Below are 25,052 nucleotides of genomic sequence, written 5' to 3'. Positions count from 1 at the left end.
ATAATTTTTCATTTAAAGCCTTGGCTGACTGTACAGCTCCTCTTCCTTTATCTTAAATATTTTTATGAATATAAGCTAAGGCTTAAAAAAAACCAACAAACAAAAGGAAAACAAGGGAAAAAACACCTCGCAAAAGCTCTCTTTAAAATAATTCATAGAGTCATAGAATGTGCCGAGCTGGGAGGAACCCATCAGAATCATTGAGTCCAACTCCTGGCCCTGTGCAGGACGCCCCAAGAGTCACACCATGCACCTTACAGGGTTGTCCAAATGCTTCTTGAACTCTGAGGCTTCGTGCTGTAACCACTTTCCTGAGGAGCCTGTTGCAGTGCTCAGCCACTCTCAGGGTATAAAACCTTTCCCTGATATCTAACCTAAACCTCCCCTGACTCAGTTTCATGTGGTTTCCTCAAGTCCTGTCACTGATCCCCAAAGTGAAGAGACTGGAACTTACCCCTTTGCTTTCCCTCATGAGGACCACAATGAGGTCTCCCTTCAGTCTCCTCTTCTCCAGGCTGAATAAACTAAGTGACCTCATCTGTTCCTCATAAAGCTTCTCCTCCAGACCCTTCACCGTCTTAGTTGCCCTCCTTTGGATGCTCTCTAATAGCTTAATGTCTTTTCTGTATTGAGGTGCCCAGATCTGCACACAGTATTCAAGGGAGGCTGTACCAGTGCAGAGTAGGATGGGACAATCACCTCCCTGCAGTCTCAGAAAAGTTGTTGAATTAGTATTACTTCTAAAAGTGATTGCTGCTCATCTTAATGCATTTGTTCAGGAGCATGTTACCAGTTTGCTTGGAAAAGATTCTTCCTGCTCTCACAAATATTCAATGAGAGGTTTTTTTGGTGCAAGTTAGAAATCATGTGCAGTGACCATTTGTGACTTTATTCTTTATCATATCTAGCTAGAACTGTTTTTAAAATGTGATACACTTTTTTCTTTCTTATTCTGTGCTGTTATTTCATTTTCTCTGAATTGGTGAGCACTTTTTCATCTTTTGACTTGGTATTGAGTAAGTGCAATTTATTCAGAAAGAAAGCACATTTTTTCTCAAATGTATACTTAAATCAGAGGAGTGAAGCCAGGCAAATTCTACTTGGGCATTTTTACAAAGAAGAGCAATATATTTCTGGAAGAATTGGTTTCAGAATATTCTTTTCAAATTGTAATTTAATATTTGTAAACATACCTGCTTAATTTCAATTTATTTCATGTCTTTACAGAACTCAAAATATACATTTCAATTAGTTAGCAGTATAACACTGTTTTATCCTTACCTTATCATAGAAAGCTGTGACTAAAAATGACATTAAAATATATCTAAAATAGTGCTGCTTACATATCTCACATTTGCATAACTACACCTTGTAAATATTTTAAGTAACTAAAAATACAAAGTGTTTTAATGGATATTGTGGAAGTGATAACAGGTTTCATTTCAATACTATTTGAAAAACTTTACTTAGATTGTAAAATGAATCTATCTTGTATGTGTGACTATTTACTGATTTAAACTACTACTTTTTTAACTCCCTTCTTCCCTTTGTTTTTATAAACAAAACTTCTTCCTTCTTCTGGAAAAGGCTAATAAGCTGGTCTTCTGCTGTGCCTGTCAGTAGTAGTCCATGAACTCCCAGGGTCTGCAGCTCACAGGGTGAAAACCACTGTTAGTACTTTCAAAGAAATATGCAGGCTAATAGATAGAGTACCATACCACCAGTCAGCAAAGTCAGTCCACAGACATTTTCTGCAGCCAAGAAGTTTATTCATTTCCATGTATCTCTGTTACAGAAGTGGAGAGCATCATCAAAGCAGTCTGTTTAGATCTTGTAGAGGCCTTTCTTATTTCTGTTTCTATATACAGTAAATACATAGGTATATGTGTGTGTTTGTTTTTTCCTGTTCCTGTGTTTCAGTTTAACTTCAATCTGGTTTAGTTGTTTGTTTTGTGGGTTTTTTTCCTTCTTTTACTTCCAGAACGTGGACTCTCTGTGGCACTCCTGAGTACCTTGCACCAGAAGTTATACAAAGTAAAGGCCATGGAAGAGCTGTGGATTGGTGGGCCTTAGGAATTCTTATATTTGAGATGTTGTCAGGGTAAGTGACACTTATTATATCACAGCAATATTATGTAATACAGTAATACAGGATTCTTTACAAGTTCTGTTTACAATATTTGGATTAGCAAATTTGGGCTAAATTTATTATTGATATACTAGTTTAATTTTTGCCTCTGAAGCAAGGAATTGGGAAGCTGTACAAAAGAACAGATATCACTGTTCTTATGGGAATGTTTTAGGTTTTTGAATTTGTTGGGTTTGTTTGTTGTTTTGGTTTGGGGTTTTTTTGTTTGTTTTACTTAAGACTTTTATAACAGCTGCTCTTTTCCCCATCTGTTTTGGAAATTCAGGCTTTGTCAAAGTTTAGATTTTTTTTCATAAAATCTTTTAAAGGCTAAAGAAGAGGATTACTTCTGTAATTAATTTCTAGCATAGCGATATAGTACTTGCAGTGGGAGCTTTAGTCTGTAAAAATGCATAATGGCAAGTAGGAAGTATTAATACACTTTGTATTACTACTGAGCACTGATGTTTTAATTTTATTTTTTTTTTAAACCAAAGGAAGAAGAACAGGGAAAAGCTTTAAAGGTGTATTTAAAATTTGTTTGTTCAAATGCTACATTTGATGTTTTGGAATTTGTTTGATAAGCAATGTTTCCTAAAGATACAAATTTAAACTAAATTAACTGGCATTAATATAATTAACCGTTTATGACTTTCTAGTATTAGCAAACTAAGGCAATTACTTTTATATAACTCTGATTTCAAAAAAGAAATACTGGTTTTAGTACAATAAATAACTGATTTAGGGAGAATGTGAAATTCTGCTTATGTACTAAACAAGGCCATCTGCATGTTTTTCCTTGGCTTTTTTTTGTCGTGGCTGCATTGCGTGAAGGTACTTGCAGAAAAGAGAGAGATTTTGAAAGCAATTGGCTTTGCCATGGTGTAGAACAAATCCAGGCGAAAGCAAGGCCTTCATAGTTTCTGAAGAAACATAGTATATTTCATCAGTTTGGTTTCTTAGAACTTCTTTTTGGTACCTGACTGAGTGTGCTCTATGCCTTCTCAGTCCCCACATGTGTGTCAGGGTGCCTCTGTGGCCTTTCATTGTAGATCTGCAGCCCTGTAGAGTGATCGGAACAAAATGTCCTTGCTTGGATTTATTCATCCTTTTCTCTAGTTAGCACTGTCGCTCTCACTCAGAGTAACTTTGGTGACTCTTCCAGTGTTTGGACAAGCTCATCAGATTGCCTGATCAAGCAGATTCCCTGGTGGATGGATAATTACTTCAGAGCTCTAATTCATTGTGTATTACTGTGAAGAAGTCCACCCAATAGCATCAAAACTTTATCCCAGGACAGTATTGCTGCCCGCTGCTTGCTTTCTTAATATCCTGGAGGCTTGCATATGCATTGACTTTGAATCTCAAGGCAATTTGTACACAGAAAAGCATAAAAATATGTAATAGTTCTTACTGACCCAGGCAGCTTTTGCTGACTGGTCTGATACAAAGTCGTCATTTATGTAGGCTGATCTGTGCAGAGACCAGGCTTCACCTTTCTTCTGTCACTCCCTGTAAGGTGAGCAGCCCAAGTTGGCCAAGAGGAATCCTTCTCAGAGGGATGAAAGCAATTCCCAGCAGTCTTGTTGGGAATTGCTAATCTTAGTCCTAGACAGCAGGAAACTGTAGGTGAAAGCGTCTGGTACTGTAACATGAGCACAGGTACTGCAGTCACCCAGCTGTAGTCTGAGTGATTTACCTTCCTGCCACGGGCTTCACTGGGACCACTCTCTGGTTTATGTGGTCTCAATGTAAGTGGATATCAGGCCTTTTTTCTTTGTGTGCCTTACAGAGATGTTGATGGGATTCTTTCTACTAGAGCAATAAGAGAAGCAAAGTTTCTATTTTACTAAGTTAACATGCTGCCTACAGGTGATAATCGAGCAAGATCTCATTTCTGGACTGGAGGGTGCTGAAGTATGACTGCTATATATTCTACTGAAATATGACTGGCATATCTTCTTCATGAAAAAAGGGAGCAGCTGCAGTCATTTCTGTGTAGGGCCTTCTGTGTCATGACACCATCTGGCTCAAGGGATGAAATCTGGATTCTGAGGGGGTGGGGAGGGGTGGCTTAATTTGAACACTTTGGCTTTAGAGACCTTTAACCAATAGACATAAATTACACTTTTCTAAAAAGCAGTTGAGGCCTTATATAGGCTGATTGACAGAGCAGCTGTCAGCTGCATGCGAGTTTGTCATGGCCTTTGCTACAGTATTTGTGTAGACGTGCTCTTCATAATTGAATGCTGTTTTGAATAGGGACTCCATCCAAAACTAAAAAATAAAAAGCAGCTTTCAGTCATTATCAAAACTGGGATAAGGTTTGGTTTGAAGTTTTTGGGGGGGTTTTTTGATTGTTTGTTTTGGTTTTTGTTTGTTTTGGGTTCTTTTTTGGTTTGGTTTGGTTTTTTGGGGGGCGGTTGTTGTTTGGGTTTTTGTTTTTTTGAGGTGGGGAATGTAACTTTATACTACTAAGGTCTGTTTTGTTTGTTTTTTTTTTTTTAAGAGGGATAGAGGGAGGCAGAGATTATGGCTTGTATGTGTTCCCTTTAGGTGGGTAGGTTGTCACATAGGGCGGATGCTTTTAGTGTTTTATCAGCTTTTAACTGTTGTTGACAGTAGTTTTTTTAAATGCTTTTCCTCACCAACTGAAGATGTGGCTTGATATTTATGCTATCGAGGCTTTTAAAGCATAAACAGTCCTAGGTAACTTTATCCTTTGAAACCCAAAGAAGTTTTAAGAAATACAAAAATTTTTTTAAGGTGAACAAAACCTGACTTCAAGACTAAATTATTGTCTGCAAGTAAATTAACTTAAGACATTTGGTAGTTATTTCCTGAAGTTAGTCTCTCTGAAGCCCAAAAGCAATTGAAAAGAATTGGTAGATGTGTATGTAAGGAAATCATCTTTCTAAAAACAAACAAACAAACCCACACTTTCCTGTTCTATGGTGTCTTATTTCCCTGTCTTAATCTCTAGAGGCCCATGGAATTCTAGTTCTGCACATACTAGATTTAAGGCAAGGTCCCGTTTAGGTTTAAGACAGTAAGATATAGGAAAGGGAAAAAACAGGGAGAACCAAAGTTGAGAAGAAATCTTTACAGAACACAGAGCAGAGTTAATCTAAACAAACTGTCAATACAAAAAGCTGGAAGATCTGTTTGAGTAAAAGAGTTCTGTTACAATTTACCATAGAGGAAAATATATTTGTTATTTAACATTAAATATGTTAAATCATAATTGTACTGTCATCAGATATGTAGCTAACTGAGTTTTGCCTATTAATGAGGGCTTTGTGGGTTTTTTTGCATTGGTGATCATACGTGATGTGCTGTTCTGTCATTTTAGCTGGTAATGGTTCTTGTCTGCAGATTCATATTCTCAGACTTGGGTGTTTTCACCTGAGGTTTTACAACTTCTGTTCTTCAGACTATCTGTTATCTTTGAGACTAATGTCAGTGCCATTGTTGTGCATAAGTTAGCAAAAGGAATGGTTTGAAGCTGTTGTCCCATTTACAGAGATATTACTATTTATAATATAGCTTGTTTTCAGTTGATGGAAAAAAGGCAGCTGTTCGTTTTTGTGTTATGGTGTGAAGACAGTCTGAAGCTCAAGGGTTTTTTTGATGATTTATTAGGTAGCTTCCAGCACAATACTTTTGTTGTTTTGTCTAAAAACTGTGCTGTGTTGAAGACAGACATTTCCAAGAGCCATCAAAATCAAGTTATTTGGTTTGTCCATAAGAAAACTATGTAATCTTTGAAAGCAGTTCTCATTTTGTATATAGTTCAAATACATTTTAAGCAGCATTGCCATAAACTTATTATAGCCAAGGGTGATTTAAATTTCTCTTAAGAGCTCTAGACATTCTAATGTTGAATTTTCAAAGTGGGAAAGCCAAGAGCAATTTAAACATGTAAATATGTAAAAAATCATACTTTTTATTCTTCTTGATTTCACACCTCAGTGTACAGTAATGTGTTTACTGCAGCTGGCACTTTTGTAATACATATTCACAAAGTTTCATTGTGATAGCTTTATGCATTTATAGATGCTAATATGTAATAACAAATAGAAAATTGAGTGTACTGTTTGTCAACTTGCTGTGGAGAATGTGAAGAACATTAATATTACCTGATTAAAAAAAACCTTTGTGCAGGAAAATTTTGTGCATGTTAAATACTTATAGTGTTTTCCTTGTTCTTTAGTGTCAAAGCAGAAATTTTTGATAACCAAAGTATTCTTCCTGAGATTCTTCTATTTTCCAGTTACCTGGAAAGTAGATTTTCGTAATGAAACTACTCTGGCTTTCTAAACACCACCAAGAAATGTTCTTTAGTCTTTCCTTAACCATATAGTTTTTTGTGCATTTCAGTGCTTTGAACTATTACTTGTTTTTTTACTATGTGCCTACAGACACCTTTACTTAACTATTCTGATGGAATTTGATTTTACTCATGGCCAAATTTTACAGTATTTCAAAGGAAGTGCTAATCCACTTGACCATCAGCTGAAAAATGAAGAAATTAGTACTGCTGAAAACAGAATAGAAATGATGTATAGTACTTGTTGAGGAATAAGCTAGTTCAAGTACCTTAAAATTAAAGAAAGAACATGAAATGAAGAAGCTTTGGTTTCACCCTTGTTTGTGCTATCAGTGATTTCTAAAGTCACCAGCACTGTATTTGTGTGTGTATACACACAGTTAAGTTGTCTTAGAAAGTAATTATAAAATGTTAGGGTCATGTGAAAATGTTTTAAACATTGAACTGTAATAGTATTTGGATGTTGTGAACATGGTTGACACTCAAAATCATTTTTTTTTTATTTTTATTCTGTAGGCATTTTGAGACAGAAGCATAGTAAGAGAGATGCTTCAGTCATTTACAGAAGGCAAAGCAGGACTGAGATTAGTGAATGGAGTAGTTCTTTATTCCATTCCCTTAGAAGGTTTCCTGTGGTAACTTTTAAAAACATGACTGACACTTGGAAATTTCTTGGCACTTGGGCTAAGCTGCCTGTACTGGCTGTACTGATGCACCCTGATGTACTCTGAGGCTCTCGCAGTAATCAGGGTAATATATTGTGCTGGTAAAGGAAGCACAAGAGAAAACTCTTAAGTTCTTACTGTAGCTGTACAACAAGAAGCAGTCTCTGTTAGCTCATAAACTCATGAAGAACTTTGTAGAAAATACAAGTGTAGAATTTTAACTGCATCTTGATTTACTGATCATCGTGGGAAGGTTATGAAATAAGTACTTAATCTGTCCCACACAGAAAGACAGCTACATTTTGAGACAGTTACAGGACAAGGTCAAAAATGGTAATTCTCTTTTGGAAACTGTACCCATGAATTTTACAGATAAAGGCAAAGTATTTTTTTACTTCTAATACTGAAAATTTGTTTGATAAATTATATTTTTACTGTATTAATGTAACACTTTTATATTTTTCTATTCTGTTGTAATACTTAAATTTTAATTCTACATTCAGCGTGTTGTGTACAGAAATGTTTGCAGTTTTTCAATGAGAGCCTTAAGTTATTCTTCAAGTTGGGATTTGGTTCATGGTGCCCTACCAAAAAGAGCTACGTAGTCAGCTATTTCCGAGGGGAATTGCTATAACCTAATACTGCTTATAAGATTTTTAGAACTTCTTTTTCTAACCTCTAAAAATTTTCTGTATTAAAATAGGTTTCCTCCATTTTTTGATGACAATCCATTTGGTATATATCAGAAGATTCTTGCTGGCAAAATAGATTTCCCGAGGCATTTGGATTTATATGTAAAGTAAGTCCATGACTCCAACACTATATTTTACTTTCTAAACATCTCCCAAGCACTGTTTCTGAAGGATCTTCTTAGAAGACAAGATACAAGATTCTGATTTTCTGAAACACCATGTTGGAAAATATTTTCCTTTGCATTTACACTTGCAGTCCAAATAAACTATATATCTGGTAGACATCAAGCTGATGATATGGTTGTAAGATAGTATCTGACTCTCTTACTTTTCTGCATATTCTAGGATATTAAATGCTTTTCCACCTTGTACAAGGCTCATTGGTAGCAGGTCCCTGTAAAAAGTAAAGAGGAGAAAGAGAATGAGATAATTTAATACGAGTGAAAATTAGGAGAGCAGGAAGCAAACACTGAATTGTTGTTTTGTATACATACGTACCACTTAAATCTCTCTCAATATAACTACTTGAATGAACTCTGGTACTTCAGAAGTTCTAGTGTAAAATCAACTTAAATTTGTGATAGCAGAGGCCTAGTTCAATATGCAGTATTATATATGCATGTGTGGGTTTTATAGTATTTTGCAGTCATTAAAGGTATATTGCAGGTGTAATGGGTTTTCCTAATTAAAAATTCTATAACTGACTCCTCCGTAAGGAGAGGTCTTGTCTGTGAAGAACTGTGAAGGTGACTGTAAAAGGAGTTGGTCACATGATTTAATCTAGTCCAAACATTGATTGTCTGGAATGATCATGAGAGTTTTAAAAATTGCTTTCAGCATGGCCTTTTTTATTCTTTTATCTGGCAATTGAATATTTTTCCAGTTGAATTTTAGAATTGTATTCCTGCCAAATACAACAGCTTTTCAAACAATCCAGCACATTCCCTCTCAGTTCGTATATTCTTTATGCATAGGCTTTTGTGATTTCAAGGATAGGTGACGCAAAACTCTTTTGATTTTTGGGTAGTAGGTGTTACAGATAGGGCTGGAGAGAGGCAGGCGTATCATTATTATGTTTGCGTTCTTTTCTGTAAATAAGGCTATTGACACTTTTTTAAATTTTTTGTAAAGTTAAAAATTAGAAATAGCCACGCTCTGTAGATCCCCAGCATTTCATACAGTATGTCATCTCTCAGGTCTATTTGAGATTGTAGAAATAAGGATGGTTAAACTTTTGTTCTTTATTGCCATTGTACTTTATGCAAAAAACAGCAAAATCTTTGAGATAAAAAGTAACTGCTTGCAGAAATACAAAGCTATATTTTTTCCTCAACTCATAAGTAATAAAGGTAATTCAATAGATTATGATACTTTTGATTTATGTTGTAGTTGTTTGGTGCTTAATATTCAAAGTATTTTGCTATTAAAATGGAAGAGTTTTATGTCTCTATACTACTAAAATGTTGATTTAACTTTCTGAAAAACTGTTCAATGAATCTCAGGGGATAATTTTCATTTTCAGTGAAATGAAGCTTACAGATGTTGCTAGCTTTAAGCAGATGACTAGCTCTTTCATGGTTTCTCTGGATATTTGGCATAAAGTTAAGGGTGCAGCGTTATCTGCTTTATATATATTAGGGCTGTGTTCTGACTAAGAGGTTTGAGATCCATTTTGAGATTTGGAATGCCTAGCAAAATAGAAAAATACAAAGAAAGAAATAGTGCTACTTGGCAAGGGACAAAGGAGGGAGAAAGTTTCTTTCCTCTGTTTCTTGAAAGAGCAAGAATTCTGCAAGTTCCTTTTGAAACAGGTTATTCTTCTTTTATCATTTCCTCTAAAATGTTCTCAAATATGAGGAAATGAATGGGTCAAAGGGAAATAGGTCTGTATTTGTGTGACAGTCAAATATAAATAACTTTTGTTTAACAGAGTACGTATTTTCTTTACTTCAGAGACCTTATTAAGAAGCTGCTTGTGGTTGACAGAACAAGACGACTAGGAAATATGAAGGTCAGTGTAAAATGTTAGGTGTAACACGGAACACAGCACCAGGTCGAAAGAATTCTGTAGGAAAGATGTAGAACAGCTCTTCTATAGCTTTTGTTATTATAAGCATGAAAGTTACAGTTTCCCATATGTTACTTTGGTTATGCAATCCCAAATGCAAAGTTTAGTCTGTGTATTCCTGTTTTTCTGAAAATCATACTCCTATATGGGTTAATGCTATCCTTCATAATAGTTCCCCTCCCTTCTCACCACTACCACCCCCCTTCATTATTTTGAAAACTTAGATTAGACCAGGAGCTTGGGATTAAGTCCTGTAGTACACAGGGCCAGCTCATTTGGTTCTTTCTTTAGAGTTGTTAATCCTGGAAGGAGCACTAATCATACTTGAAGCTTAAAAATTATTTTCAAGAGTATAAGGGTTGTTGTAATACCATGATGTTTGGTCATTGTCTTGGTGGGGCTGATTAAGCACAGCCAAATAGTCTTCCCCCAGGAAGAATTAGGCATCCTAATCTGAAGAGACTTCTGAAAGTAATAATTTACTAGAGACTGTGCTCACATGTCCTGGGTAGCATTTCAGAAACACACCTGTATTTGTGGTATGTTAAGGAGAAACACAAAGCAGTCCTCTGAATTCTCTTGAGCTGTCCTTATGTAGTACAGTGTGATGTCAAGACGATGAGAGCTGTATGACAAACTTATTTGATTCTACAGCTGTGATTGGTAGTTCAGTGAGCAGTCAGCTGCATGTGAATTAGCTCAAGTACTTTAACAGGCTAGCCAGAACACCACACAAACTCAGTATGGGTTAATTTACCCTTCTGGCAAAGTAAATTAATCCTTTATTTGTTGACTTGCTCTTGTTCTTACAGTGTGGCAGATACCGAAATTAGCTTGGGTAGTCTTTTATTTCTTTAGGGGCAGCTAACATCTTTATTTCTCTGGGCAAGGGAGGTTAGTGGTTTACTTTTTTGCCCAAAGCACATTGAATAGTGCACATAGGTGAAGAAACTAGAAGATGCACAGTCATACAGGTGTCTTTAAAATATTTTTGGTATAAGTGTAAATGCTGTAACCAGCTGTCCAAGGTTTTCTTTTGGAGTCTTTTATGGCACAAAGTCAGACTGGCAAGAAAAGCCAGGAAATAATGTTTTTCTTATCCTTCAGAATGGTTTGCAGTGTTTTTCAGGGGTGGAAGCAGGAGGATTTCATAAGCTGAAAATTTAAAACTGATTGATCAGTGAAAATATTTATATCTTTTGACAGTTTTGAAGGAAAACAAAAACAAAAGCAAACCTTGATTTATTCAAACATAGATTTTAGAAAATGTGTTTAGCTGGCTTTTGTGTTGGTTTTGGTCAGTTTTAGTCTGTGGTTGCTTAGGTTTGTTTTGGGCTTTTTCCCTGCAATTGACTAAAATGTCAAAATCAAAACCAGTTCTAATGAAAAGCAGGCTTTGGGGTGGGAGCAGTAGGTCAGATTTGTGTCTGTTCCTTTTCCATGATTGTAATTGGTTTAAAAAGAGGTAAATTCCGCTGGACGGTTTCTAGTGAAGCATTGAGACAGATCTGCTTTTGAGGGAACTAGGTGATATACTGTTCTTCTTGATGCCTCATACGATATGAGGCAATGGATAGTCTCACTCCACATAAATCTGAAAATATGTGATATGCTTCATTTTGTGGAGTTGTATGTGGTATGATCTTGAGTGCTATGCTGTGATCAGGCCTGAAACAGAGAACCAGCTCTTTTTCCCCAGTGCTTAATCCCTTGAGAATGAGCCTGTGCTTGAAACAAGTTTCATCATGAAAGAGGAAAAAGACATTTTTGTTCCTTATGTACATAATCAAAACAGGCACCTTTAACTGTATATCTAAAATAAAGACAAATGTTCTAATATATTTACTTCTGTAACAGTACTGAGAATCTCTTACTGTCAGCACTAAACTTCTGTAATATTTGAGAAAACTTTGTGCTTCCCAGACGTTATTTTATTTAAGACACCAACAACTCTCAGTTATTTTTTTATTAGTGTAAGAATTAGAAAGTATATCTGAATAAAAATGTCGGAGAATACAAAAGTGAATAGAACTGTAGTGAATGGTTTTGAGGGTACTTTAAAGCCTGTTCTTGATCTGCATTGTGTCAGAAGAATGTAAAAAACCCCCAAAACATAATAAAACAAAAAAAACCTAAATGAACAACAAAAAGAAAACCAACAAATAACAAAACCAAAAAAAACCAAGCCAAACAAACAACAGCAACAACGAACAAACAAAAAACCAAACATTTGGGTCTTATTGCTGGAACTCAGGATCTGCTAGGGAATTAACACTATGAATTTATACTGTAGATTTTTTAATGATTATCACCCGAAAAAAGAAAAAAGGATGGACTGTTAGTCTGCTTTGATACCACAGGTCTTATGCTGAAATACATGGTTTGGAATACCTATAACTAACAAAATAGTTATTTTGATTTTTTTTTTTCTTTAAAGAATGGAGCCGATGATGTGAAGAGACATCGATGGTTCAGGTCTATAGATTGGGACGCTGTACCTCAAAGGAGACTAAAGGTATATTCCACGAAATACTGTGTAGGACATCACAAGGAGAACTCATTGTTCATTTAAGCTGATCTGTTGAAGGTTTGTTGGCTGTTGCATCTGTGTGTTTGTGTGTGTATGACTAAATGTCTATATGCACACTTCAGTAATTAAATGCATATTTGCCCTTTTACAATGCAGAATTAATTGTATGACTGTTTGCATTTTTGTCTACTTACAAAATGTCTAAAAAAAAGCCTGCTTTCCTTATGTTGATTAATTAATACAACATTTAGTTTTCAGTTTTAGGGGTTTATAAATAATTACTTGTATGTGGTTTTTTATTTAGGGGGGTGGAGGGGATTGGTAGTCTGTTGGTTTGATTATTCTTTTTCTTTTTTTCCTTGCCCTTACATTTATGGAAGTATTTTACTCTGGGCTTTAAATTTTTGTGCCAAGTTCAATTCAGGTAAATGCTTTAACAAAATGTAAAGCATATGGGAGTAGGAGGAATAGGGAAGGTGAAAGAGAAGGATTTATGAATGTGATTCTAACACACTTTTTAACAGCACTGAATTCTAGTATTGTATGAGGGCAGATGTTTGCTAAAGCTATCAACATTACAAAATGCTTTTTCAAGTCCTTTGGAACTAAAACTACCTTCTTTCTTTCCTTCCCCAGAGTTCTAACTCATATGATTTCTTACAGCAGTGATTTTCTGTAACAGAGGTTGCCATATGCAGTCAATCAAGTACCAATTAAATGTTTGTTTTTCTTTTTTTTGCATTAGTTTCTTACACCTAATTTCTGCCTAGTTATCTTAAATTGAGTTCTTGCAAAAAACTAGAAGAGACTAAAATGTTCTTGATGCATTCTTGTAAACAACATCCTAATACAAAGCTGTAGATGACTTTTTTCTTTAACAGAAATAAGTTCATACATTTTTAAGTTTGTGGATTTGTTTTATTTTTAATCATTACTACACACGTTTTTATGTAATGTGTTGTAATGAAATCACATTTTGCAAGTTATTTATTGTAAATTCTGTTCATGGAAATCTGCAAAAAACCACAATCTGGATGATAACCTGTTTTATAAGTATTTAAATTCTGAAGTTTTTGAAAACCTTCTCTATTGCCAAATCAATAACAAATAAATTAAACAAATTAAAACCTGATTGTTAGATGTACAGTCAAACGTCTCAGGTCCAAACCTCCTTTGTGTGGCATTTTTATTTAAAAAAAAATTATTTTTTTTTTAATTAAAAAATTTAAGAAGAGTCATTGTCACACTTGTGAATCTAAAACTTGTTTCTTAATCTTTGTGATGATTACATTAAGTTTTTAGAAGACAAGACACTGCTTAACTAAACTTCAGAGCAGGGATGTGAATTGGGTCAGAATTTTGCTTGGTGATTTCTAGAGGCAACTTTATTCTTCAGAATTTGTTTTTACAATCTCACTGTATTTCATACTGATGAAGAGATTGAAAATATGAAATAATGCACACAATGCTCCCTTTTTCCTGTAAAAAGTGTGAATTTCTCTAGTGTACAAATGACTCGTTGATTCATCATCCTAATAAGGTCTTAAGTATCAGTATTATATAAATAATACTAATGGCTGAAAGAGAGAAAATAATTTCATTAATCATCCTTTCTCTCTTTCTTTTCTTTTGTTGTCTCTTTTTGTGTGTCACTTCACAAAACTATTTTTTCCTGCCAAAATACCTACAGGGAGGTGGGGGTATGGGCATTGCCCACAGTGGAGCAGACTGTTCTCTGGAACAGAACAGATTCTACACATTTTTTAAGCATCTGGGCAGTGTACTGAGACTGCTGGGTGCAAAAGTAGGACTCTGCTTTTGGCTGAAGGTTAGAAGTATCACCTCTCGGGGGCCCTTGGTTTCCCATTTAAAACCTACTGATGATGACATCGATTTGAAAAGCCCAGAAAATCAGATAAGGTCTCATAAGCAGTGGAAGGCAAACCTTCATCTTTTTGAGGAGATGCAGAGTAACATTTTGCTATACTTTATAGTTCTGTCTGTGGTATAACTTGTATTAGCCAGTTCATTGATCATCTGTAAGATTTTCTCATTCTAAAGTGTTCTGTTGGACTCACATGATAGTTCAGCTCTCAGTTGCTGAGAAGGGGTTAAGAGAGATGAATGTCCCTTGAGAAACAGAAAAGGGGGTTGTCTTACATTAACCTCTGCAATTAATGAAATATTTCAGAAAGGAGGTTTATCTCATAGCCTGTGGGCAGAAGGGTAAAGTCATATGAATGCTAAATATAAAACAAGGAAAAACTACAGGTACTGTGAAGCTGGTGGGCAGTACTTGAAATTGAAAGGGTCCTCTGAGGAGAGAAAGAGAAAACAGATAATTCTCATAGCACCTTCAGGTTTCATAAAGAAGATCCATTTGAATTAAGTTGCTTTTACAGCCATCCTTGTGAAATGACTTACGGTGCAGCAATTTCTTTACCTGTTTGAATTTATTGCTAGGTTAGGAAAAAGCACTACCTACTAGGTAGTATGAGATATAGAGAAGTTAGTCATTTCAGCTACCTTAAAACTGATCAATCTATTCAAAACCAAGGAGAAGAGGAGGCTTTTCTCCTTCAATTAGAAAGCCATCTCCCACACTGACTGCTATGATGACTTTTTCTTAGTTGAAAGGAACCTAATATTATTACATTCCTTTCTGTGCATAGGCCACAGATGATGGGAAGAGTGAGGAAGAAGAGTGGCAGATTATGCTATGATGGCATGTGCCTGGAAGCCTAGTTGTAGTAATGTTTTGCAGTAGTTATCTTCAGTCTGCAAAGCAGCTAGAGGCGGTGTTAATAACATAAGTCTCTATATTATAAGTGTGTTTTAACCACATTATTTAACTGCAAAATAGACAAGGTGTGGGAATGTGTATGTGTTTCTGCAGGCTTCTCTCATGCCGTTCATTATTAGGTGAACTGTAAATCTGTGAACTGCAAATCTGTACCCCGCTTGTTTAATTGGTCTTTTACAGAATTTTTGCTTTAATATGATGGGGGAAGATCACTGAGGAAACTGTACTAACATTTTTGTTGTGCTTTTTCTGACTAGCCTCCTATAGTGCCCAAAGTGTCCAATGATGGAGATACTTCCAATTTTGAAGCTTATCCTGAAGATGACTGGAATAAGACACCTCCAGTACCTCCAAAAGATCTAGAAATTTTCAAGAACTTCTGAAAGCAACATCTACAATGGATGAGGTATGTCCAAATGTCAGGAGCCATTGAAATGAAATGAAATGAAAACATTGCAGACTGAGAACCATATTCAGAAATTGCATCTTTTCATTCATAATGGCTTATGGAATGATAAAGATCGTTTATCTCACAGGCTTTGGTTTTCTACAGTGATGAAGAATTATTTGCATAGAGATATTTAAGTCCTGTCCTTAAATCTTTTAAAATAATGTGTTAAAAAGAAATATCTAGATTGATTTGACAGATAAGGTAATGCAATTGTTCTTAATTGCAAGGTTTTTCTATTAAGAATGCAGGCTTTAGTTAGAAGAATAAGATTTTCAGATTAATTCTGTACCCTGGATTCTGTCTTTTAACTGTGATAGTTTGATACTTGTTATTCAGTTCACATACTCCACCTTGTGTTTTGTGTTCCTTTTTTTGTCTTAGAAGCTGGAAGAAAATTGAAGTCCTAAGAGCAAGTCTGAAGAATGATGGAGTTCATATGTAAATGAAAATTTTCGTTGTAGCTAAGAATGATACTGAATTCACATGTGTGTATTAGTATATAGTAAATACCTAAAGAGGTGGAGGCAGGCAAGAATGATTTTTTGCTGTAAACATTTAACATTAGTTTAGTTAATTGTAATAATGATAGTCTACTCTGAAGTAGACTCACTAAAATAGTATTTTTAGGATTTATTTTTTTTAACTTATGGTTACGTTTCCTGCTATTCTCAGATCTTTTTTGCATAGTTAACTCATAGACTTAATTTTATAAGTTTATACTAAACTTGTGTAATTAAAAGCACAAATTAGTATATATGTATATAATGAATACAAAACAACTAAAGCACAGGAATTGTGCAAAGATGTAAATTTTTGTACTTTGCAGAGTCTATGATTTTTATTTTTCAAATAATGTTTTTCAAGAAGTTCTTTAGGAATAAAAATCTTAAAAAGGATAAATGAGTTTTTCATCATCTTATATACATTTTATAATTCTTTGTAAAAAATAAAAATAATTACGTTTCAAAAAAGATTTGTACCTAAAATTTCCAATGCCTCACACTTGCAACCATAGTACTTGAAAGCAGAAAGACAAGGGCATGTTTTATTGTTGTTTAAGGTGCATCTTAATGGCTAATTCAAGAAGTTCTGTTACAATTATGTCTCTTTGCAAACCGGGATTTTGAATGATTTTACGCTGTCTGAAATGAGATTCCTCACATGAAGACTCACTGTAAACATGCAGTTCAGTGCATACTGAAAAAGGTCTCTAGCTAGCTCTTACAGGAGTTGTTCTGTCTCAAGCTTGCTGTCTTCTCCAAGCATGAGCCATAACAGACCTTTTTCATTAGTGAAATAGTTGTTGTTGAATGCTGGGTGCTTCAGAATATCAGAGGGAAGACTGAATATATAGTAAAGCCTCATTTTTCTGCTCCTGCTTTTTAAAAAATGTCCCGAAGTCTCTGCTGCCAGGAATTTCATATGTATAGGGTTCAAACCCTAGATGTAAGGAGTCTTTTTTTCATCCTGCTCTAACATCTTTCTAGCAGCTTGAGTACACTGTATTTTGGAAGTATTTGCAATATTGCTTCATTTTAAGTAGCAGCAAATATCATCATGTGCATATGGATCTGTGTATATGAATGCACATGAATGTGAAGGTAGATTGTATACAAGTTAGAATTTTTTTTAACTTTTTTTTTTTGAGGTTACATATTGTGAAGCTTGTGTTAATATAGAGGAATTGATTTTGAAGTGCTTCAATTGCAAAAAATTATTACATTGACTTTACATTGTTTCCAGAGCCATGTGTACATACTCCTGTAACTACTGACCTCGTCAAATGCTTTCTAGGACAAAACTGCTTTCAGATTTTTTTTAATTCAAATTCTGAATTAAAAACTACAACCAAACTGTTTTTAAGCATTATTTGAAGTGATCAGTTATTTTTTTCTACAGTCTTGGACTTAATGAACTCTTACCAGCCCATTTAATTTATTTGCACAAGTGAGCCTATTTTAAGTCTTTGCTGGGACTTCATGGCCCACTGATGTAGTTCTGTCTGAGAGTTCATGCAGATATACACTGCACTAAGAGCTCTGGATTTATGGATTTATTTTTTTTTTTTTAAGAAGACTGGAACACTTTTTTATTTTCTATTCAAGTAGGGTATTCTCTGAAGTTCATTTTACTTTGATTGCTTCTGTTAACAGGTGTTTTTGCATACAGACTGTTGCGTAAGGACTGTTGTCTTGCAAAAGAGCCCTTAGGCCTTTGGTATTCCACTTCAGTGAACAAGAATGTTAAACATTAAAAAAACAACCTTTTTATTTTTGAGTTTTATATATATATATATATATACATATATATATATATTTTTAATTGCCCAGTTTGAGGTTTTAAGTGATTAACTTGCATTGTAAACTCAATTGCCTTGTAACCAAATTATATAAATGCTTCATGATTTCAATGAAGAACATGCTGTAAATTTTTCTGTAAATTAGCTTGATCAATGAATATGTGTGCTACTGAGCTTTAACTAGTGTGATCTTCCACTGTAGAAAGTCATTGTCAATGGGTCAAATATAGGTACTAAACTATGTTTAAATGGATGAACAGGGATTTTGCAGTTTTGAAAGCAATTAAGCTATGGCTGTTCCTCAGCCCATCTGCTTGCCATTCAGAAGAGTTGTGATGCAGTGCTTCCTATGCTATAGAATTGTTTTTCAGCTTTCAATGACTGTAGCATGATTCCTTTTTGTACTGTACTGTGTACAGACTTTCTATGTTTTGCACTTTTCTATGGCAAACTTTGACTGCTCTATAAATACTCTGTTGTGTAGTAAGTAGTGATAGTGGTAAGCAGGCATTTGTGTGCTGCATAATCAGTTTGAACTGCTAGACTTGCGAGGTTAACTTGAACTAACGTTGTATGTTGCTGGTTGCTTGTTGTAGCTCACATGTATAAGTACTGTTCAAAGTTACAAAGTCAGCCCTCATTGCACAATGAAAATCACTGTGATCTGTACATAAACCCTAGTAAAACTTTATTGCTGTTAATTTATGTAATATCTGTCAAATCTGGATTCATTTAATAAACCTTTATATCTTTTTAAATGTTTTAATCTAGTTTGCTTCCATTTGTGTTGGGAGGAGGTTGAGGTTCTTCATCCAAGAAAATTATGAAGGGGAGAGGAGACGGAGCAGAAAAACAACTGTTCCTTGTTTCTAGGAGTTAAGTCTTTCCAGAACAAGATAGGAGTGCTGGAACATACTTCAGATGGTGTGGAAGAAGCACCAAAAAGTATATTTTCAAAATCATTTCAAGTAGCACATCAATAATGAAAAGTGTTAACTCAGACTTCTCATTTAACTTTGATTATATGACCCTAATTGCTTTGACATTTTCATAGCTTAATGACCTGAACACTGTCCAGAACACTCATTTCAATTTGTTTCTTTAAGCATCAAAATATTTTTACAATGTCAAGCACACCTAACTAAACCTTTATTTCATCTTCCATTAAGAACTTGAAAAGTCCATTTTCAGCAAAATTTGTTTAGCTGTTGATGTTAAATTACTTTTCCTGGCTAAAATGTGTTTTATTTCTTGCCCGCTAGATATCTTAATCTCGCAGAGATAATTACATAGTCATAGAGTCAACTGGATACAGTTTGTACTAGTTAAATGTTCATTTTTGTAACACAGTTTTTCTTTCTGCCTTGCTTCATTCTAAATTTTGTGCATTGATGTTTTTCCTCTTGTAATAAACCACTATGTTATGTGCTTCAACAAACTGCTAATGGAAAGTGAAGGAACACTGCAATGAGCCCTGGAAAGCTTTTGGTCATATCTTTGACATGAATCAAAAGAACTGCTCAGTTAAAACATACAAAATTCTTGAATAGTAACAAGAATCCAGGATGTTTGTAAAAAATTTGGTTTAGCATCTTGTTCTTAACCCAGCCATGTGGTAGAGTTTTTGTTCATTTGTTCTGAGTAGTGTATCTTTTTTGCCTGCATGTGTAACTCCGTCTTACCCAGTAAAGGCCATTTAAAATAAGCTTTTTCACTCGTGCAGGGCCAATAAGTCTTGCTAATGGTTGAAAGCCACTGGCACTGTTACAATGGGATCCTGCCCTGCACTTCGTGAATTCCTACATAATGCACATATCAAGCTCTTCTTGTGCAAATTCCTGCTAGCTGCTACAGTCTCAGCTTCAGAATTAAGACAGCTTTTCACAGAGACAGTACTGCTGTCCTCAGTAGCAGACTAGCTTTCCATTCTGTCTTCCACACACGCTTTCCATCTACCCTTCAAAATCTACCACACATGAATATATGTCAAGAATCGTATTTATCCTTGAAACCAGGAATATTGTAAACTTATAGCAAGCTGATTTGTAGGAATTTATTTCTATGTATCCAAATATTTTTCTGGTTTTGTGCAGTAATATTCCAAACTATTATTTTGTGAAAATTGCAGCAGTACGTAGGGCTAATATATGAGCTTTGACTTAAGGTGGTTTTATCTGATTTTCTGCATTTGTTTCAATGCCAATAAGAATGAGGGCAGCTGAGAGTTGAACACGTCTTACTGTGTCTGTAATTCAGGCCACTGAAGTCTCTGAGAGACATCCCAAAACTGATATGTAACCCAAAACACCAAAAAATGCAGGCCTGCCTTCTAGTAGATGAAGCTCTGAGGTTCTGTGCAGGTGCTGTCTCTACTGCACTGGTTTTTACTTAATCAGAGTATGTATCATAACTACCTTGAAAAGTAATGTGTAAACAACTAACTAACTAGCGATTATTATTTTGTGTTTTTTTTATTCTTGCCTCCAGCATATTGTCCCTATTCTGGACTCTGATAATAAAGAAGGCAAATGAATGGGATAAAACTATTTTGGGAAAACAAATAAGCTTGAATTGCACTTTAATTCAAGAAATAACTTGATATGCCTCACCAGTACATACTTGCACATGTACTTATTCTACCACTAAACACAGAAAAAATTGTGCCAGTTCTAGGTTTATGCTGACTGTCAAGCTATAATTGTGTTCTCAATATTGTATACTAAAAGACAGTTGTAAGACCCAGAGTTTATTTCAACTTTAGTCAGTAATTGGTTTAGTTTAGGGAGTCCTTGATACTAAAATCTCTTGGTTGGAGAAGGAGGGTGCTTTACAGTCATCTTCTTAATTTTCCATCCTGTCCAAGTGTAAGCTGTGCAGAGGAGGTGGTTGTGCTTTGTGTACTGTTGCAGTTCACTTGAAGAAAACAGCAGCTTGCTCAAGCCTACAGTGTGTCAGTCTTACTTCAGAGCCTGAACTTAAGTCTTCTCACCCTGAAGGCCCAAGTCTCTTCTTTCAGAAACTTTGTGAGAGTGTGACTGAGCAGCTTAGCAAATATTAGGACTGAGCCTTAGGAAAACTCTGAGCTTTACAATGGCAGCTTTCTCTGAGTCCACATTTCTTCAGAAGTTAATAACATTAGCTCATTTTTTGATTTAGGATACAAAAATAAAAGATTCTGAGCTGCTTGGTGCTTCTGAAGTTTGGTGAACAAATGCCAGAAATATGGAGTGTTTCAAACTGTGTGTATAATATCTAGTAGCTTCTTTGGCCTGATTTTAATTTCTCTTTTACAAAGAAATTGTAATTGAATTTAGGACCCTCTTCTAATCAAGGTGCTTGTAAAACCATTTAACTGAAGTAGGGCTGCTGGGCTGTGTTAATACAGTAAATAAAACATTCACAGATGGCATGTCTTTCATTTGTACTGATAAACGGTTTCCTTTGATGCATGCTAGCTATAAATGGCTTAACATTCTGCTCTTAGTTTTTTGTCAAGCCCATTTTAATAAGAGGTTTTACAAAAAAAATAAGCACAGGTAAGTATTATTATTATTATTATTTACCTAATAAGTAGGTAAATTATTTTGTGTTCATATGAATAAAGCTGATCTGGGAGTTGATATTGAAATGCATTATCAAGGAGAACAGCATTTTGTTCTGGATTAATAAATTTGTGTTTTGAATGTAATCAGATTTAGGATTTTCCTTACTAGCCTGTGACTTGCAGCAGCACTGCAGTCCTTTGCCACGACGCTTGCTCCTCCTAGCACTGCTGTCACCACTGTAGCAGCAGTGAGTCCACTACTCTGGCTGATCAGGGAGAAAATGTGTCCCTGCTGTGACCTGAACTTTGGATCGAAAGTGCTACTTCTACTAGTTTATCTGAAAAGGAATTTTCAATAGCTGAGTGTAGCTGAAGTCCTTCTATTCTCTGCAGGTATTTGCCACCAGGGAGCAAGACTACCGCAATATGCTGTAAAATAACATTCAAATGGCGCATTTTGAATCCATTTTAAAATATTTACATAAAGCTCCTGTGACTCATGTAATCCCCAGCAAAATCTTGGTGATGCAAGAAGGAAAGTGTGGTGGTGGATCACTTGGGCAAGTGTTGCTAGGGACTGGACTGAATCTGTTCTTTAATATCACTGTCTGGCCATTGAGTAAAGGGAGTTGTTTTTTTTATTATTATTTTATAAATAAATTTTCTAGGCAGGCTATCAGAACGTGAGTGACCATTACTCTAGAGTCAGTTTTTCTTGCTGACCCTTGGTTTTGAGGTAACTTCTGGATTGTGAAAATATCTGAAGTCTATTTGGAAACTAGGTTCTGTCAGTAATTTGCTATTTTAATATTTTTTTCTATACAGCTGATGATTATTTACATGCAAAATATGGCAAGTTTAAAATTAATATGTTAATTTGTTTAAAATTTTAATTATTTAATACACTGAACTAGTAATCAAATAAAGGAAATCTCTGCAAAGCTTTGGATGTAAAATATTTTCAGGTTGGAAGTAGAGTATTACTTTCTGAATAAACAGCTATTATGAACGTAGGCTGATTTCAATTCTTCAGCTGGGTATTAACACTGGAAGCTGTTGAATGAGCAATGAAAAGAGGAAGATTTCTTTCCATTTCTCTCTTCCACCCACATGTCAATAATTCTCATGGCTTAGCTTCGCAAACGAAGATTTGGGATGTCAATAATTATGTAGTAGAAAAAGTGTAGCTACAGCTGTAGCTCTGAGTGAAGCTTGAGATATCTACAGGGCATTTCTCAAAACTGCCCAGGTTGCGTTGAATGCCTCACAGCTTGCCCTCCATTTTGTATCAGACTTTTCTTGGATGCTTTCATTAAAAAATTGATGAGGTGGGACATGTTAGGAGTCATCTTCTGAAAACAGATTGTTGATTGTTGCCATTAACTTATACTCTAAATGCCTTTGGTATCACTTTGAAGTGTAAGTCTTTGACAGAAGTATAAAATCTGGCCTATTACTCCTAAGAGCAGTGTTCACCTGGATGGAAAAGGAGTTAACCCTATCTTTTTTGTTTTCTTTTTGGTCACAGTGTTTATATGAAATATTAAATGGTTTGAAGTTTGACGTGTGACATGTTACATTTCTTAAGCAAAGGAGGCTTTCCAGCTTTAAAAGAAAGCTTTTTTACTGGTTTTGTTCTATATGTGTGACACGTGGATGTCAAAGGAAGTTGCCAATACAAAACAGTTTTCAGCTTCTGGGTTTTATGCAGAGGAAAAAAACCTTTTCATAGGTAGTGCTTACTGAAGGATGGGATTCCTGGAGTGAAATAGCCTTCATTAAGAAGACAGATCAGCCAAGGAAGTAAACTTCCATTGGGCTTCCTGTGACAGACAAGATTTACAAAAGATTTTTCAGATTTCCAAATACAAAATACCGTTCAATGATCAAACAATGAAGTGATTATTTTTGTCACTGTAATTAAAAAAGAAAACCAAATCGGCTTTCTTAACATGCCAGTGCCAAAATCATGAACAGTACTAAAACTTACTTAGCTTTGTTATGAACCTTTGTGCTGGATTTTTTTTCTGTTTTCAAACTGTCCGCAATAATAGTAGTTAATACAATAAAAAATGCAACTGAGTCATTTACCTTGTAATGTCTAAGTTTCTAGTGTATTCTGTACACTAAGTGGAGAGTTCATCCTACTTGAAATAACTCATTCCATAACTTTTTCTCTCTAAGTCTCTTTAATTGATCTGAGATTGGCATAACTTCGAGCAATGAAAAAGAGAAAAGCTTCAATAAGAGTGTAGAAGCAGTCAATGGCTTTAAGAACATATGTTGTCCAAAAGTGTGGGGGTTTTGTTGTTTGGGTGAGTTTTTTTTCTCTGCATAGGACCATATAGCATATGATGTATTGGAAGGAAAAATACAAGCTACCTTGAAAACCAGGTTTGAGTTACAGTATAGTTTCACATGTTCCCAAAAAGTTGTTGCATTTACTGGCTTTTTTTAGCTAGTTCCCTTTAAAGACGTCCATAGCTGTATTTTCCTGTATTGTTTTGAAAGTGCTTGTTTAATGTTCAAACTTGTTTCCCTATTGCCCCGAGGGTGACATTGGTGGAGTTCACTTCTGTTTCTCCTGTTGAAAGAATCTCTGATCCTGTTTCTTCTCAAGGTGTTATGGGAGATAGCAGCAATAAATTACAGATTGAAACAATGCATTATTGTAAGACTCATGAAAGACTATGAATGAGAAGTAGACAAACAAAAGAGAAAAAAATCCTATCATGCTAGAGTCTTTCAAAGGGTTTCCAGTAATATGATTAAATTAAACTCTTTAAAACAGGGTCTTAAGATACAAAGTTTAAGAATCAGATACAGTTTCTCCTATTAATTGCACTTGTTCCATCTACCCAATTTATCTCCTTTTGCATGTTTTGAATAGTGAGAAGTCAGTAGGGGTTATGTAACTGGCTGGAAAAAGAGGGTCTCTAGGTAGGGTGAAAAAATTATTTTATACAAAATGCTCTAACAGAGATGTAACACTGCAGAACAAATGTTTACCTGTGGCAACAAGGGGGAAAAATACATGCATTGCATTTGTTGCCTGGGGGTCACCATAGTGCATTTAGGCAGTGTGCCTTTCTTTGCTTGGGGTTTTAATTTTTTTCAAATTGGAAAAGGGGCTGTGTGAAATAAAAATCTTCAATGCTTATTTCTGTTGATACTGTATCCTTTTCTATAAGAATAAAACCAAAACTAACTAAAAAAAAAACACCACCACCCATGAAGTGGTTGATTTAACGCAGATGCAGCTTCTAGGGATGGAGAGAGTACTTGAAACTAAAGAACAGCAGTATCTCAGGAATGAGAGAGGAAGTGTTTATATCCTTGGTTTTGAAAGTTTTCTGTCAGAATCTCATACGCAGTGCCTTATGTTACACCAGAGTGACTCAGGACTTCATGGATCAAATTAGGTAGACTAATTTGAAGTGGGGGAAGGAAATACCTAGGAATAAGTTTTGACTTTCACTTGACCATTTCACAGAAGCACAGGGTCGTTGAGGTTGGAAGGGATCTCTAGCAGTCATCTGGCC

The 25,052-nt window shown here is 35.2% G+C and overlaps 1 protein-coding gene across 4 annotated transcripts in view; it reads left to right on the top strand.

The window, feature by feature from the left end:
• The window catches only part of PRKX (protein kinase cAMP-dependent X-linked catalytic subunit), a 59,275-nt gene extending 34,605 nt beyond the window's left edge, over window positions 1–24,670 (top strand). For 2 of the 4 annotated variants that reach the window (XM_064646541.1, XM_064646544.1), the window contains exons 4-9: window positions 1,982–2,101; window positions 7,827–7,922; window positions 9,769–9,826; window positions 12,321–12,398; window positions 15,474–15,622; window positions 16,049–18,728. In XM_064646541.1, coding sequence (XP_064502611.1) covers window positions 1,982–2,101; window positions 7,827–7,922; window positions 9,769–9,826; window positions 12,321–12,398; window positions 15,474–15,599 — 478 coding nt within the window. In that variant the 3' untranslated portion in view covers window positions 15,600–15,622; window positions 16,049–18,728. The other 2 variants (XM_064646542.1, XM_064646543.1) reach the window with 2 other exon arrangements.
• The last annotated feature ends 382 nt before the right edge of the window (window positions 24,671–25,052 follow it).

The sequence above is a fragment of the Pseudopipra pipra genome, chromosome 2 (assembly GCF_036250125.1).
Source record: "Pseudopipra pipra isolate bDixPip1 chromosome 2, bDixPip1.hap1, whole genome shotgun sequence".
In the NCBI taxonomy this organism is placed as follows: domain Eukaryota; kingdom Metazoa; phylum Chordata; class Aves; order Passeriformes; family Pipridae; genus Pseudopipra; species Pseudopipra pipra.
This window is presented reverse-complemented; position numbering and strand designations above follow the sequence as displayed.